Source organism: Engraulis encrasicolus, chromosome 11 (genome assembly GCF_034702125.1).
Source record: "Engraulis encrasicolus isolate BLACKSEA-1 chromosome 11, IST_EnEncr_1.0, whole genome shotgun sequence".
NCBI classification, from domain to species: domain Eukaryota; kingdom Metazoa; phylum Chordata; class Actinopteri; order Clupeiformes; family Engraulidae; genus Engraulis; species Engraulis encrasicolus.
The window spans coordinates 40,451,742-40,468,982 of NC_085867.1; the positions used below are offsets into that span (position 1 = coordinate 40,451,742).

General features: G+C 45.5%; 1 protein-coding gene across 11 annotated transcripts in view; it reads left to right on the top strand.

Annotated features, from left to right (window-relative positions):
- The window catches only part of LOC134458339 (probable E3 ubiquitin-protein ligase HERC1), a 110,620-nt gene that overhangs the window by 63,188 nt on the left and 30,191 nt on the right, over positions 1-17,241 (top strand). For 7 of the 11 annotated variants that reach the window (XM_063210593.1, XM_063210599.1, XM_063210601.1 and 4 more), the window contains exons 41-54: positions 1,045-1,202; positions 2,305-2,388; positions 6,182-6,389; positions 6,628-6,758; positions 7,513-7,721; positions 8,264-8,532; positions 8,926-8,975; positions 9,187-9,384; positions 9,921-10,095; positions 11,665-11,902; positions 13,066-13,279; positions 13,723-13,982; positions 15,012-15,139; positions 15,624-15,748. In XM_063210593.1, coding sequence (XP_063066663.1) covers positions 1,045-1,202; positions 2,305-2,388; positions 6,182-6,389; positions 6,628-6,758; positions 7,513-7,721; positions 8,264-8,532; positions 8,926-8,975; positions 9,187-9,384; positions 9,921-10,095; positions 11,665-11,902; positions 13,066-13,279; positions 13,723-13,982; positions 15,012-15,139; positions 15,624-15,748 — 2,447 coding nt within the window. Of the gene's footprint in view, positions 1-324; positions 384-1,044; positions 1,203-2,304; positions 2,389-6,181; positions 6,390-6,627; positions 6,759-7,512; positions 7,722-8,263; positions 8,533-8,925; positions 8,976-9,186; positions 9,385-9,920; positions 10,096-11,664; positions 11,903-13,065; positions 13,280-13,722; positions 13,983-15,011; positions 15,140-15,623; positions 15,749-17,241 lie in introns of all 11 variants that reach the window. The other 4 variants (XM_063210597.1, XM_063210604.1, XM_063210603.1 and 1 more) reach the window with 3 other exon arrangements.

Below are 17,241 nucleotides of genomic sequence, written 5' to 3' on the forward strand. Positions count from 1 at the left end.
GAAGATCCACAGGTAGAATGGTGATTTGGAATAGTGTAGAACTACATCGTAGCGTTTAAGGTTGCCAAACTCTGGACATTCTACAACATACACTACATGCAGTGTACTTTACTACATAGCATTGCACATTTGTATTCCTCAGTATGTTATGTGTCAGTATTACATGTGCTATACGTATCTGGGTTTGAGACCCTTTGTCTGCAAAAAAACCCCGAAAAGCAACTTTCTACGCAGCTAGAACCAAATCCAGATCATGCATGCATGTCACACCCATTCAGACACGCATATTCACATCTCTGCCTCATCGGGATGTTTTCGCTCCAGATCCGAGTCTGTAGGCGAAACCGCCGAGACTCAGTCTGACCCTGAGAGTCCGAGTCCAGGTGAGTCAGATAGGTGTGTGTGTACGTTTGTGTGTGTATGTGTGTGCGACTGTGTGTGCTTCAACTAACTTGACAGCTTGGGGCTGTATTACCAACCTGCCTGGCTAACTGCTGGCATTTGGATTTTGGCAATAGGGAAAGAGGCAGACCTGCAAATACACACACTGAAGAATACACATTTTCCTCCCAATGTGTCAATCTGACCCATTCATACCAACAGACTCCAGTCTCTCCTTGGCATCAATATGCACTTGCTGTGCATTCCTGGAAAAGTGGTTGATGTTGCATTATGCGTGGTGGAATCCCAGGGAGATGACCGCTTAGTGTCAGGCCTTCAAGTTTAGGTTGTCAGTTTAAAGGGGATTTAAAAAGTTTTATAAAGGTTCTCTTTGTGTCAGATCAAAGCAGGAAGTTTTTTTCATTCATTTCTCAGATCCACACTCCCCAGGGGTTACCCTTTCTTCCTCTTCTCGCTCTCTACTTGGCCTACTGTCCCTTCTTTTTCTCCTTCCTCTTACCACACTTACTGTCACGGGTGAGCACAAGACTAGCACGGTGTGTTTGTGTGTGTGTGTATGCGTGTGCGCATGTGTATGTGTGTGTGTGTGTGTGTGTGTGTGCGTGTGGTCTGTGTGTATGGTGTGGCTGTGTGTTATTCCAGGCGGATGGTGCTAGCTCGCTTCCCCACGCTGGCAGGTCTGGTCCACAACCCCACGCTGCCTCCGGGCCTCAGCCTGGCCAGCTCGGCCTCCTGCGAGGGCTTCACCGAGCAGCAGACCAGCTTCCTGGAGCCCTGCGGACAGACCCGCACACCCATGGGTAAGACCAACCAAATAAGATGGGAGAGAGAGGGAGAGAGAGAGGAATGAGAGGGAGTGAAAAGAGAGAGACGAAGAAGGTGAAATAGTCGCATACTGTTTTCAGGCCGGCGAGAACAGTGCTAGTGCCCGTTATGGCACCGGTTACGTTTGGAACCAAATTGGTGACGTAGGAACCACCAGTGTTCATACCAGGTTCTGTTCTTTTCCACATGTGATCGTGTGCTACCCTGATAAACCTGCTGATGTCCATGTTGTAATCACTGTTTACAGAAGGGGGTGGAAATGTATGTATATATCTATTTTTTTGAACCAACTGTCTGGTTCCCGAACATTTAGATTCTCAGCATGAACGCATCAGCCACTTGGGCACCGGTATAATTCTCTGTCGGCGTGAACAGGAAGGAGAAAGAGGTTTCAGGAGAAGGGTCTGGCCTGTAAAGGATGTGGCTGGCTTCAGCATGATGGGAAAGAAGGCTGCCAATTTGTAGTGTGCTATGCTGAATGAATCTCACAACGTTCTTCATGCCTTGTCCTGATGGGAATGGTTTTTTTTTTATGTTATTGCAATGTCATTTCTGGCTTGTGTTTGGGGTTTTCTCTGGAGGTCTAACTGCTTTGTATTAGTTGCATGATGTTGCAGTTAGTGCCCGCTCCTCCTCACACCTCTTTGTATGGCACCATGAAATTCACAACCAGTGCCAAACCCCTCTCTGTTTGTCTTGTTTAATTCACCTTTTTTCCTCACCTTTGCTAGTATGCACTGTGGTTGATGATCAGCATTCAAATTCTCCTGCAGTTTTTACAGTAAATTTAGAATTGTGACAGAATTATATAAGTAAGTTTGACATTAAGTGTTTTTTGACATACAATACAGTAGTAACATCAATGGCATTTTATAGCGGTATACAATCTTACCAAGGTAATGTTAGGGTTGTAGTCAACATTAGTGAGCAGTTGTTTGGGAACAGTTGTTGTTCTGTGTTGCAGAAATCGGTTTCTTTTTGCTGTTTGTTTTAATTTGTTGTTGAAAACGTGTTGTCTTTTTTTCTGTTCTGTTCTGGTAACAATTTTATCTGTCTGTTCTCCCTTGCCCACTCCAGAGCGGCCTCAAATGTTTGTCCCCGTTCGCTTGCTAGAAATGGGCTTCTCCATGAGGCATATCTACCGGGCCATGGAGGCGGCAGGTACTCCGATCCAGCCAATCACAGCTTTTCTGTCCACCTCCCCTAGATAGTGTCTAGCCAATGGCAGCTCTTCTGATAAACCTTCAGCCAATCACAGCTTTTTTTTGTCCTACCTCCCCCAGATAGCATCCAGCCAATGGCAGCTCTTATCTGTCAAGCTCTTCAGCCAGTCACAGCTTTTCTGTCCTGCTTCTTAGAATGCATTCAGCCAATCACAGCTTTTCTATCCAGCTCCCTAGATAGCCTGTAGCATTGCTCCTCTGACCCGCTGCTCCCACATAGTGAGTGCGTTGCAATATGCGACCTTGCCTCCTCCACTTGCCTCCTCCACTTGCTTCTCTCCTCGTACCAGGAAGTAATATGTCATGATGACATCACTGACAACAGCATTATATTTCAATATCTTGCTCAATTTTAGAGCCTTTTTCTCATTTGCAATTGGGATGGTGAATGAAAAACAGTCCCTCAAAAGTTGTTGTGGCTAGGCTGACAGCTGGGAAACTTTATCGTTTTCTCCACGGAGGAGGGGCCAGGAGGCGGGGCAAGGCCACAAGCACAAGTGGAGGAAGCAAGGTCGCATATTGGAACGCACCCATAGTGTTATCTAGCCAAATTCCACTCTTCTGTCAGGCTCTGCTTATAGTGTCCAGATTATTGTAGCATTTTCCCCACACCACTGTGTCCCATCTGCATGTGACATGACCATCTGTAGTGTCAACTAGGGCTGGGCAATATGACGATATATATCGTTATCGTGATATAAAAGTGTATATCGTGACCTTTCTCCTATATCATATATATCGTGATAGTAATTTTATCAATTTTACACAATTGAATATCATTTAATTACATTTCATGTTGTCACAATACACACTATAAGTCCATGTAACTGTAAAAATAAGAATAAAAAGATCCATTTTAAAGAAAGGTTGTTTTTACGACATGAAAAAGCAAAGAGCAAATAAAGAGAATAACTGAAAACGCATGTAATTGTGCTATATCGTGATATATATCGTTATCGTGATATAAAGTAATCCATATCGTGATATAGGTTTTTTTCCATATCGCCCAGCCCTAGTGTCAACACCTTCGGAACCTACCTACCATGACTAACACACATCAATTCAAATTTTCATCTTACCTCACTGTCATACCACAAATACTCAATCTCTAATCAACAATTTCACTAAATAATAAACATGTTTTTAAACAGCTTTGCATTCAATTAAGACCTTTCAATCAAACGTATTCAATCTACTTTTATAACGAACACTTGATTGCATTGTGTGCAGTTGGGACACAGTGTTACCCTCTTGCCATCAAAAGCAGTACAATCAGCTAAACTGACTATGGGCGAGTTCAGTGGCATTATACTTTGTTCCATTTAACAGATTGAAGTTTGTTTAATAGTTGCACTTGTGATAAGCAACAGGCTTTTGAGTTCCTGGTCCTGATGGTTAGGTTTGGTTGAGGGGCATAAAAGTTGCTGCATATTTGTTCCCATATTTGTTCTTCTGTTGAGATGGTATTACTGTAGGGATCAACTTCTCAGCTGCCATACTCAGAAGCTTTGTATCATGTCATGCAACAGTGTTTAGTGCAGTGTCTTTTTTCTGTTGAATTAAATGTTTTTCTGTGACCACTGAACTCGCCCAAGCTCTCTGGTAGTGTCCAGCTTCCTGTTGTGTTCTTCCCTATCCTTCTTCAGCAAAAATGCATGCATCGCTTTGTACGACTGTCATTCTAGGAAGTGAATTGAGGAAAATGAAGAAAAATTGTATCCATTTTTTTACTGAAGCAGTATAGATAGTCATGTCATCCGACCAAACGGCGGAGTTAGCATCCTTGGGTTGACAAATCAGCCATCATGACACTCATGGTCATGTGTCATCCATCCAGTGTGACTGATGTGATGAGTTGGAGACTGTATCGGGTGTGGGTGGGACACGGTGGCAGCACGCAAGCATGCATCACACTATCGGAGTACCCACAACCCCACCTCCTTATCTCCTCTCCCCTGCCTCTCCTCTCTCGTTCTGCCTGAGCATCCATCACAGCTTTCTGTTACATTGTGTTCTACCTTCACCATCTCCACCCTTCCACCCCTCCATCAACCCTCCTTTCTCATTTCAATTCACCCCAGCGCTGTCCGTCTCTTCCTCAAAACCCAGTGGACATTACATCTGGGCTGATGTCCTTTTCAAGTGTTGGTCTGTTGAGGAGAGAGCTCGCTCTTTATGGTCATCTCCTGTTCATCGTGCTAATCTTGTCATGCATACCACATACTATATGTCCCTTTACTGTCTGGCCAGATGACCCATCCACAGCTTCATGACCTTCAGTTATGGGAGTCCCTCCCTGAACAAGGTCTTTAAAAGAGAGAATGTACAGTATGCACATCCCATGTCACTGAGGTTTAGCACAAGAGCGTATCAATCAAGGAAAGAGTAGCGGCCCACACACTGCGTCCCTAGCTGTTAGTCCCTAATTAAGACTCATTTCAGTTTTCTTCCATAAACTTCCTCTATGGACAGCATTCAGTGTAGGAAGGCAAATGAAAAAAGAAAAGAAAAACAGTGTTTCCCGAGAGTTTATTAAAGATTGGAAATGAAAGAGAGCAATTATACAGAGGCCTTTATTATTACTGAAGAAAGCATTGAGACATTGCAGTCAGCAATATGAAAAACCCTAAGTCAGTATTCATTATATTTATTCATTTTTTATACACTCGCCTCCAAAAGAGTTGTCGCCTACCTGTTTGGAATAACCGCTAATAACCTGACTTTCAATTAATCACTTGGCTTCAGAAGTCACTCATATGAAAGCTACAACCCTCTCGAATGAAAATGAATGTACAAAAATAAATTTCATGCACCAACGAAAGATTGACCCTTTATTGAACACAGACAGGGCAGATTTTCACAAGACAAAAGTTTTGTCGCCTATCGAACATAATGTGAAAATGAGCAGATAAGTCAGTTCAAAACACTTCAAATACGCAGATTGGGTGTCATACTTAATCACTGAATCACTCTCACCTCTCCAGAAAATCAACTTTGGCCTTTGGTGTATGTTTAGGGTCATTGTAATCATGGAAAGCAACACAATGAAAATCAATGGAGTTCAATGAGAGATGGTGACATATTTGCTATTCGTAGAGCAACACATTTTTAACTTCATGATGTAATCAATGATAAAAGCCCTCACACACCAGCAGCATGCAGCAAGGTGCATTTTGTACTTAAAACAAAAAAGTGTAATGGCTGAAAGTGGGGCACATACAGTAGCCCTGTCAAATCAGGCTTGAACCAATAAATTCCAGTTCTGTTTTGATTTCCAACAGGCCGACACAGATTTAACCATACAGTCATTAGCTGTGGAAATGTGTAGACAGAGTCCATACAAATGCATTTTCAAAGTCTGGAGCAGCTGCATTGCTTGAAGTCATCACTCATTTAAAGAAGTCGATACAACTTAATGTTATGCAAAATACTGTCCATTAAGACTAAACTGTATTCCTCAGCTGACTCGTATGGAATTTGTTGGCTATGAATTAACTTTGATTAAAAAGCTTTAAATTCTATGTGGCATCTGTACAAGTAATTGTCATAGTCATAAGTTACGAGAAACTGAAACTCCTGAGTTTCCTTAGGGAAACAAGTTTTTTTCCAGTGAGGCACTTACACTGTGATGATTATGAACATCTTTTGGAATGACTTCATAGTGTGCGAGTGCGTCTGTGTATGTGTTGCATGCATGTGAAGCTCTTTAAACCCCGATCTGGATCCCGCAGGTGTGACGGGAGAGGTAGACTCGCGCACCATCGAGGTGCTGGCTAGCTGGATGCTGGAGCACCCTCTGGCTGACGAGCCGCAACCAGGAGAGGGCTCCTCTGCAGCGGGCGCGGTGGACACCCCCTCCCCAGAGGGCCCGGAGACCGTGCAGTGCCCCGAATCACCCGCCCCACTCAACCTGCAGGAGACCAGGGAGCCCAGCGAAAGGTGAGGGGGGCATGCAGTTACTTAGATGGGGTTTGCTACATACAGCCTCTTGCTTACACAAACACAGAGATTCAGCAGCCTCTCAAATCCTATGGGTCCTATGTTTTATATGGGTTGCAAGTCAAAAAAAAGAATTAATTGTTTTCCAAATACTGTTAACTTAAACATGCATCCATGTTAAACATTTCATGTGTGTGTGTGTGTGTGTGTTTATGTGTGTGTCCATGCATGGGTGCAGTCTGTTGGCTGGCCTAGACCTGGTGGAGAGGGAGAACTTCCTGGATGTGCATCTGACCCGCAACCGTCCCCCGCCTGCCCGCCGGCAGAGGTCCAGCCTGGGCCAGAGAACCTCGTTCAGGAGAGCAGGTAGTCAGTAGTGTTCACTGTAACAGAGCGGTGGGAGTGGTGGAACCTACTATAAAGGCTGTTAGATTCATGGTGTTATATACTCCAGAAATCCCACCTACAATGAGGCAGCTAGAAGTCATTTTCTAACTTAGTAGCTAGCTGTAAGGAATTCAGTTGCTGTTAAGAGTGCAGACGACTTAAATCCATGTGCTGTCGTGTTCTGTTTTCACTTAATTCATTCTTTTTTGGAAAGACCTCCAAGTCATTTTGTTATAATGAACTGTTTAATGAGGGCTCAGTGTTGTCCTACTTAACACCAAAAATCCATTGGAGGCATAGAAACTTTGTTCATCTTTTTTGCAATGATGTCAAGCAAGTTCCATTTTGAAGCAACACATGTATAAACAACTACTGCTGTCAGGAAGAAAAAAAGGCCCATTGTCTGTTTTGACAAAATACAGTCGGGGGGGAAAACAAAGTCAAAAACTTTGATTTTTTTCGCATGCTTCAGCTGGCAGGTGCATTGGAGATGGCTCATGGGTCACTCTGCAGACAATTTGAAAATACCCGCACACTGACCATTTCACTGTTTTTCTTTAAAATTTGAAGAAAATTTTTTTTTACCCGATGAATGTCTAGGACCGGAACGTTGTCTATTAAAGGAAAACAGCGAAATGGTCAGTGTGCAGGAGTTTTTTTCAAATTGACACAAAACAAGTAAAAAAAAACTGAGCTGTTTGCCCTAACGCATCCCACTCTCCTCTCCGCCCGTCAGATTCTCCGTCGCCCAACCCTCTGCCGGCGCTGTACAGGCAGGACGTGGGCGTGGCCGAGTGGCCGGAGCGGGCAGAGACACACCCATTTGCCGCCGAGGAGGAGACGGAGCTGGGCTACATGGACGACTCCTACCAGGAGGAACCTTACGAGGAGCTGCTCAGCCCGGAGTTCATCAGCTCCGAGAGAGACACCCTGTGGATGGTGGAGGTACAACATCTATGGTGTCTCTAGCATGTGATGATGATATGCCTTTCACAAGCATCTACTTCCTTTATACAGTAAAGTGATCTTCTTCTAGACGAACCCACGTCAGCCAAAAACAGTGGCAATTTAAATTTAAACCATAATGATATCAATTTGGTCCCACTGACAGCCCTCAGTAATTTTAATTTTGTGTTTTCTGACTGTTTTTTTTTTTTTTAGACTATTCTAGCTCCCTAAGATAGACTGTAGTGGAAATATTCACAGATTTTTGTTGTTTTTTGTTGAATGTATCTTCAGTTAAATTAACCCCTTCAGACACGGCTCCTGATATAAATTAATTGTTACCAGAATAGCAATGACCAAGTTGTAATGTATTACTAAAGGTCCTGTGCATTGTACTATGGTAGTGCAGTTTTTTCAGTGACTGTATTACAGCATGCCAATGGCGGAGCGGTGTGTGTAGAGGGGCTCCAGATTAGATTAGGAGGTCATGTTGTCCCGTGAGCACGAAGGGGAAAGCGTCTCAGTGTGTGTGTGTGCTGCAGGGCGGCGAGGAGCACCCGGAGCCTCACGAGATGGTGGAGTGCGAGCTGTGCAGCACGCTGACGCTGCAGTTCAACAACCACATGAAGCGCCACCACCCGGGCTGCGGCCAGAGCGCCGGGCGCTGCGGCTACCGCAGCAACGGGGCCTACGTGGACGGCTGGTTCGGCGGCGAGTGCGGCTCCGGCAGCCCCTACTACCTGCTCTGCAGTACCTGCAGGGAGAAGTACCTGGCCGCCAACCTGGGAGACCTCAACTCCAAACAGGACAGGTGGGACGGGGGGATGTGTGGGATGGATGGATGGATGGATGGAAGGATGGGTGAAGGGATATGTTGGAAGGATGGATGAAGGGATATGGTGGATGGATGATGGATGGAGGGATATGGTGGATGGATGGATGGATGGATTGATTGATGGATGGATGGATATATAGATGGAACAAAACCTTCAGATATGGAACCATCTGACCTTCTAAATGGCCATAAACTTGTGCATATATTTACCACATGGCAAAAACAACCTACACAAGGCTGAACAACAGTCTGATGTTAAAGGAACCTGTTGATGTGACCAACCTATGGACAGTACTTAAGAATAACCTAAGACTGGTGTTAGAGATCATATTTAGTTTGACTTGTTCCCCTTTTTCCCCACCAATTTAGGAAAGGGCTGGCATCGGATTTGATTGGCAGATTGGACAGTACATCAGATGGTAAGTACTGTAGTTTGTTTTCCCAAATCCATTTCCCCATTAGAGTACATATAAGCAATGTGTCTTCTCGCACTGGAATTTTGTTTGTTAAACCCTTAGTTTGTTTCAAGTTCAAGAGTTTTGTGAAATTGTGTGTGGCGCAACAACACTGTGTGTACCATTTTCCTTGGCCTTACTGCTTTGTTTGCTTACTTCGTATTCATGGGTCCAGACGAGTGGGAGCTGGGTAACCAGGAGGGTTCGGACCCGGACCGGCTGACGGGCCAGGAGGACTTTGGGCAGCTGCTGCGTCCGCTGGGCCTGAGCGAGAAGAAGCTGGTGCCGGACCCCATCCCCTTCACCGAGGCCGACCCACTGGGGGCCTTAACCAGCAGCAACCTCAACGGAGACACCGCCCTGCTCTACAGAGGTGTGTTGCATTACATTACATTATAATATACATTACTACATAACTCTCAGACCTACACCGTCCTGCTCCACAGAGGTGCATTGCATTATTACATTCCATTATAATACATTACTACAGAACTCTTTGACTTACAACACCGCCCTGCTCTACAGATGTATATTACTTTACATTATAGTGCTACACTGCATAACATTAAAATATCACATTTCTCTAATGTTTGAGAGACACTGCCCTGCTCTACCTAGGTACATTGTATAAACTCACTGTTAGAGAGACGCTCCCCTGCTATAACGAGGTACACAGGGTGAGCCGTCACGATTCTTGTCATTTCAAAAGGATCACGCAATACAAGAGAAGTCCAGTCAACATATCGAGTAGAAGTTGAGGAGACACTGTGCTGACTATAAATCAACTTAGGTTCAATAGTATTGATAAGCAGCAGAGTCGCTGCCTGTCTCTCTGTCTGTCTCTGTCTGCCCTGTTTGCTAACACGTGTGTGTGCGTGTGCGTGCGTGCGTGCGTGTGTGTTGTGGCAGGTGGTTCGGGTGGAGAGCAGAAGGGCTCGTCGGCGCCCCTGAGCCTGGGTGAGCAGGCGGCCTCGCTGCGGGACGCCCAGGAGAGACTGCAGGCCCTCCGCAGGGTCACCTCCACCGCACAGATCCTGCTGGCATACAGCATGGTCATGAGGACCCTCTCCCAGAGCACCGCCAGGTACGCACACCTTATATACATCATGTACATCAAAGGCGAACTAAGCGACCTGTGCGGCGGAAGTCATTATTTCTCTATGGAGGGAAGGCGAATAAAGCTACCAGAGCGAATTCGCCAGGAGCGAAGCTTCTTGAGCGACCAGGGCGAATTTTGACGATTACACTCAATCTTAAGCGAATTCGTTATGACTCGGTTCGGCGAAAACCAATTCGAACGTTTATATCGAGGAATGTCCCAGGCTGTCAAGACAGAGCCGTCATGTGATTAGCTGAATCAAACATGTCAGTGCGAGTCCAGTCCAGAGCGAATAAAATGAATTCATGGCGAAACTTCTTCAACCACCCCAGCTACCTGGGTCGTGTAGGTAGCGCCTGATGTACACGGGCCATTAGGACGAGAAGACATCCATGTAGTCCACACATAGGCATAGGCCTACAGACATACAGAAATGAGCTGTTACCAGAACAGCATTGACCAAGTCGTAATGTATTATTATTTATAGGCCCTGTGCATTAGTGATGTACTGTAGTACTATGATAGTTTTTTCAGTGACTGTTTCAAAGTTCCAGTGGTGGAACAGTGTGTGTTAAAGGGACACTGTGTGAGATTTTTTGTTGTTTATTTCCAGAATTCATGCTGCCCATTCACTAATGTTACCTTTTTCATGAATACTTACCACCACCATCAAATTCTAAGTATTCACTATGACTGGAAAAAATGCACTTTCCAGACATGAAAAGGGGGATCTTCTCCATGGTCCGCCATTCTGAATTTCCAAAAATAGCCATTTTTAGCTGCAAAAATGACTGTACTTGGACCACACTAGAAAATATTTGTTTATTACTTAGTAAACTTTCATGTAAAGATCAAATTTGGCAATAGGCAGCCCAGTTTCAATGAGTAGTAATAGTTGCAGTACCTTTTTTGACCATTTCCTTCACAGTGTCCCTTTAAGGGACTATTATTATTACCATCTAGACCAGTGATTCTCAACTGGTGGGTCGGGACCCAAAAGTGGGTCGCGGAGGGTTCCTTTGTGGGTCGCGGAGCTGTGATGCAATACACTGAAAATGACCATGATGTCGAAGACAGAGTGAAACATGGTTAATAGGCCTTTTCCTCTCCACTACTTCATAAGACACATTGTATATCAGCATACAATGCAAATAATAATGCATGTTATGAAATGCATGGTAATTTTTTATTTGTATTATTATTATTGGAAGAATCTGACGGTGCGACACGCACTTTGGGTCACGACGTATATTAACCACGGGAAATTGTGGGTCACAAAACTATTACAGTTGAGAACCACTGATCTAGACTACACATACATACACACAGACACAGAGGCAGATCCACCGAGAACCCTCTCCCAGAGCTATGCCAGGTACACAACCATACTAAGTTTATTATACTATTATACTATAGGACAGTAGATTGGAGATATTTTGCTTAACTTTTTCCTAATGTATGCTCTCTCTCCCTCTCTCTCTCTCCCTCCCTCCCTCGCTCTCTCTCTCACTCTCTCTCTCTTGCTCTCCTGCTCTCTCTCCTGATCTCCTGCAGTAGTCAGTGCTGTGGTCTGGAGGCGTTGGGTCTGGCTGACATCCGTATCCTGGTGCGACTGATGTGTCTGGCTGCAGCCGGCCGCGTCCACATGGGGGCGGAGCCTCAGGGCATGGGGAGGGGCTCCGTAGCGGACCGCTCCGGCTCCGCCTTCCTCTCCTTCCTCAGCTCGGCCATCGGCAGCCTGGTGTCCCACAGTGCTGTGGCATACAGGGAGCTAGTGGACATCTGTACACAGGTATACAGTAAACACACACACACACACACACACACACACACACACACACACACACACACACACACACACACACACACACACACACACACACACACACACACACACACACACACACACAGAGCCTGGTGTCCCACAATGCTGTGATATACAGAGAACTAGTGGACATCTGTACACAGGTACATATAGAACACACACACACAGCCTGGTGTCCCACAGAGACGTGGCCTACAGGGAGTTAGTGGGCATCTGTACACACACACACACACACACACACACACACACACACACACACACACACACACACACACACACACACACACACACATAATCGGGTGTCCCACAGGGAACTGGTGAACATCTGCACACAAGTATACCGTGCATCGGACACACAAACAGAGAAACACACACACACACACACACACACACACACACACACACACACACACACACACACACACACACACACACACACACACACACACACACACACACACACACACACTTACTCACACAATGCAGTGGCATATAGGGAACTGGTGGACATCTTCACACAGGTATACAGTGCACACACACACACACGGGATGGTGTGTCTGGCGCATCTGCTCCCAATACGCGTATGCACACGTGTATCTTACTGTAAGAAAGAAAAATGCCCTTTCCCTCTTATCTTCATCTGTCTGTTCTATATGGTCTGCTGTGTTGTACTGTGGCCTTTACTCTAATCCCTACATATCATAGAGATGGATTTATCTATCCTGGTGAATCCTGCTCATGCATTTCTTTCTACCTTACTTGTGCAGGAGCCCTATGGAGGCCTGGTGTGTGTAGGGCATGTTTCATGTGCAACGTGACTATTTGATTAAATTATTTAAGCCATTTGCTGTTTCACTCGCTTTCTCTTCTATTTTTCGTGTCCTCTGTCTTCTTTTCTCCTCACGCTCTAACCTCTTTCTCTCTATCTTTTCCCTTCCTGTCTCTCCTCGCTCTCTATCTGTCATGTATCTGACAATTTTCACTCACCCTCCATCTTTTTCACTTCCTGCCTCTCTCCATTCATCCATCCCTCCCTCCCTCTCTTTCTTTCTCTCTCTCTCTCTCTCTCTCTCTCTCTCTCTCTCTCTCTCTCTCTCTCTCTCTCTCTCCATGCCTTCCTCTCTCCCAGGATCTGATGGCTGCCGCCACTGGCATGAACATCAGTGCCATCAGTGACCCCCAGCAGCGTGCCCGGCTGACGCTGTCCCTGAAGGGGGGCCCGCGGGAGCCGAGGGAGCTGACCCCGCCCACCTTCCTGGTCACCCAGAGCCTGGTGTCCCTGCTCACCGAGAAGGGCATCCGCTACCGATACACAGCCGAGCGCAGCGACTCCGACGCCAAAGGTATCTCCACCATATCAGTGATATAAGAAGACACTCAGAAGTGCATGCCCATATCTACACAGTACACTCACACATACACATCATGGGGTTGACCTGTTTTTTTTCTCTTTTGCTACAATATGTGTGGTGAATTTAACCCCGAAGCTTACACACCTTACACTCTTCATAGTCAAACGCACTCAAGTATGCACACACAGTTTAAGACTTACACTTAAGACTTTGTTTAAACTCTGTTCATGCAACATAATATTCAATGTAAACATATGCCACAGGTACAAGTACAAATTCCACAAACTACAGCTCCCTAGGTATATTTCAACATGTCTTTTACTCAGAGACCTTTTGACCATAGGATATGGCTTCTAGTAAGTATGCATTTCTCTGATCTCCCTCTTGCTGGTCTTCATTAGCTAAGCTCTTTCCTCCTCCTTCCCCCACTGCAGATGTACTGAGCCCTGCCACTGCCGTGTCCCCGGCCCAGGTGGGGGTGCGCGTGGGTCCCCTGGAGCTGGCCAACGCCCTGGCGGCCTGCGCCCTGTCCGCCCGGCTGACCAGCAAGCACCGGCAGTGGGCCGCCCAGCAGCTGGTGCAGGCCCTGGCGGCCTCGGAGAGGGACAACCCCATCCGGCCACAGACCTACAGCGACATGGCCGGGGACCTGCGCAAGTGCCCCCTGCGCAAGCTGGAGGGACACCAGAACAGAGTAAGTAGCACAAGTGCACACATGGCATCCTGATTATTTTCACACATTACCTGGCAGGTGTGTTGGACCCATTGTTTTTTTTTTTATAAGAAGTCCTGCACACTGCCCACTTCCCAGTCACTTAATTCACATTTTTTTGTTTTCAAACCTAAATTGGTACCTGGTGAAGATCTAAGACTGAAACATTGTGAATAAAGTCACTGTGAAATGGGAAGTCTGAAGGAGTTTTATAGTTTTTTCCTGATTAATCAAGAATTCATCATATTTACAGCCTGAAAATTCATGTAACAGCTGTCACTGTCACCATTGAAAACTCACAATTTGGCAATCACAGCCCTACTAGTGACAGACAAATGCCTTCAGAATACAGGAGGAAAATGTGAATGGAAAACAAACAGCTATGCAAGTGACACCTGTTACAATCACTGCACGCTTGAATACTTTTTAAATGTCTCATCAACACTGCCTTCAGCTGCTCGGTTGCAACAGACCGAAGGGTCCCAGTTGCCATTTTCTCCCTGGGAATGAGGACTTGATTTCCATTAGATCTTGTTTGGCAGAGCAAATGTGATTACTCTTTTCAGGGCTAAATTCAATTCCAAGCGGAGCAATCTCAGCAATCGCGCCTCATGCGATGCAGCTCGTCTGGTCTAAACAAACAAATCAGCTCTCGTTCCCCACGTCAGCAGCAGTTATTGGGCACAGGCATGACATGGGAATGTGTGTGCTGACTGGTTGTGCATGGTCAAGAACGCAAAACAATCACTATCAAAACAACGGCGAGGCTCGCTGGTTGACTATCTTCCATGTCCTCGCTAGGTAGAAGGGGTCTTGCTGATGTTGATGAATGCCATAACAATTGCCGGTTTATGAGTTCTACCAAGTCATTTTTACCTGGCCAACTATAAACACACATCAGGTGCAGGTGGCACCAAACATACTGTACATCATGTGCATCTAGCATTGACCAGAGAGCCATGTTGCCTTCTTTTATGGTATTTGTTTTAATCTGTCCTTTTTTTTTGTTAGGTGACGAGCTGTAGCTGGAGCAATGCCCAAAGCCTTCTGGCCACCAGCGGTCAGGACGGGACGGTCCGTGTTTGGGACATCACACAGAACTCTGCAGAGCTGCAGTGCACACACACCTGCACACTTGGGTAAGACAAATATTGACTTACCAATGTTTTTATTTTTTTATTTTTTATTTTTTTACATGGTGGGGTTAAGTCATTACAACATAGTTGAGCCAGTAATGTCCATAAGAAACCATATTTAGGCCATTCAAGTTGACTTCTAAGGAAAGCTGTGTTATTTGTTTGGGTATGTTTATATCTCTGTGTGTTTTTGTGTGTGTGCATTTCTGTGTGTGTGTGTGTGTGCATTTCTGTGTGTGTGTGTGTGTGTGTGTGTGTGTGTGTGTGTGTGTGTGTGTGTGTGTGTGTGTGTGTGTGTGTGTGTGTGTGTGTGTGTGTGTGTGTGTGTGTGTACGTGCGTGTTGGGTCTGTGCGCGTGCGTGAGCACGTGTTTACGTGTGTGTGTGTGTGTGTGTGTGTGTGTGTGTGTGTGTGTGTGTGTGTGTGTGTGTGTGTGTGTGTGTGTGTGTGTGTGTGTGTGTGTGTGTGTGTGTGTGTGTTTACCTAGTGAGGACACGCATGGCAGTGAGTCGTCCCTGGGAGCCCACCTGCTCTCCCCCGTGTTCTGGAGTCCAGGGGGGACGCTGCTGGCTGCCTTCCAGAGCAAACAGATCAGCATATGGACTGTCAACGGTCGGTCTCTCTTTCTCTCTCTCTTTCTCCTCTCTCTCTCTCTCTTTCTCTTTATCTCTCTCTCTCTCTCTCTCTCTCTCTCTCTCTCTCTCTCTCTCTCTCTCTCTCTTTCTCTTTCTCTTTATCTTTATCTTTATTTTTATCTCTCTCTCTCTCTTTCTCCTCTCTCTCTCTCTCTCTCTCTCTCTCTCTCTCTCTCTCAAATTCAAATTCAAATTCAAATTCAAATTGTGCTTTATTAGCATGACTGTAATGATACAATGTTGCCAAAGCATACAAATAACAAAACAAAAGTGTGAACATTTACAGAAGATCTGTTTGCGTGTTTGTGTGTGTGTTTGTGTGTGTGCATGTACGTGTGTGTGCGTGTGTGCATGTGCGTGTGTGAGTGTGTATGTGTGCGTGTGTGTGTGCATGCATATGGATAGGTAGGTGGGGGTGCAAGGTTGTGTGGCTGTGTGTATGTATTATTATTACATTTTTACACTATACATTTTTACATTTGTATATTACTGTGGCTGGAGTCCCTCATTTTGTGGCATGCAAGCACATATTGTGCGGCAAGATCTGGTGAGAGCCCTTCGCCAAGTATAATCTGTCTCTGTCTCTCTCTGCCCCTCTCCCTCTCTCTCTACGTGCCTCTCATACTGCGACACACTGCAGCGACTCAGATCTGCACACAGACTGACGCGTGCATGCACATACTGACACACACACACATACTGACACACACACACACACACACACACACACACACACACACACACACACACACACACACACACACACACACACACACACACACACACACTGCGCTCTCTCAGACGCTCTACTCTTTGCCACACACACACGGCTCGCTCTCTCTCTCTCTCTCACATACACATGCATTCTGCTCTCTTGTCACCCAGTCATATCTACATGCATTGATCTACTTGCTTGGCCATATCTACATGCTACATGTATGAACATATTCTATACAAACACTCATGTATACATAACTCAAGCACACCCAGAGAGCCATATAGACATAACTTAAGCATACACAGACTGACACAACTTGAACATACAGTACAGAAGATAACATGTGAAGCCCTCACAAAAAACAGCCCAGTAAGTTGACCTGAGATGCACCAAATGCAAGGACCAGAATCCCTTGTATTGGCATGTTAAATGTTGTTTACGAAGTGCTAGTGGTGTGGTAGCACTTAGCAGCAACAGCTAAATCACATAACATTACATTACATTACATTTGGCAGACGCTTTATTGCCAAAGCGACTTTCAAAAGAGGACATAATCAAGCCAACATCACAAGCAAATACAAATAGCACAGGAGATATGCAGAACAACAAGTGCAGTTGCAAAGAGGGGTTAGTTTTTTTAAATATATAAAGAGTAAATAACAAGTACACACACACACAAACTAAACTAAACTAAACATCATGGCAGGAGTCTGACCTGGGGCAAGGCCAGCTCAAGCATTAGTCTAGTAGAT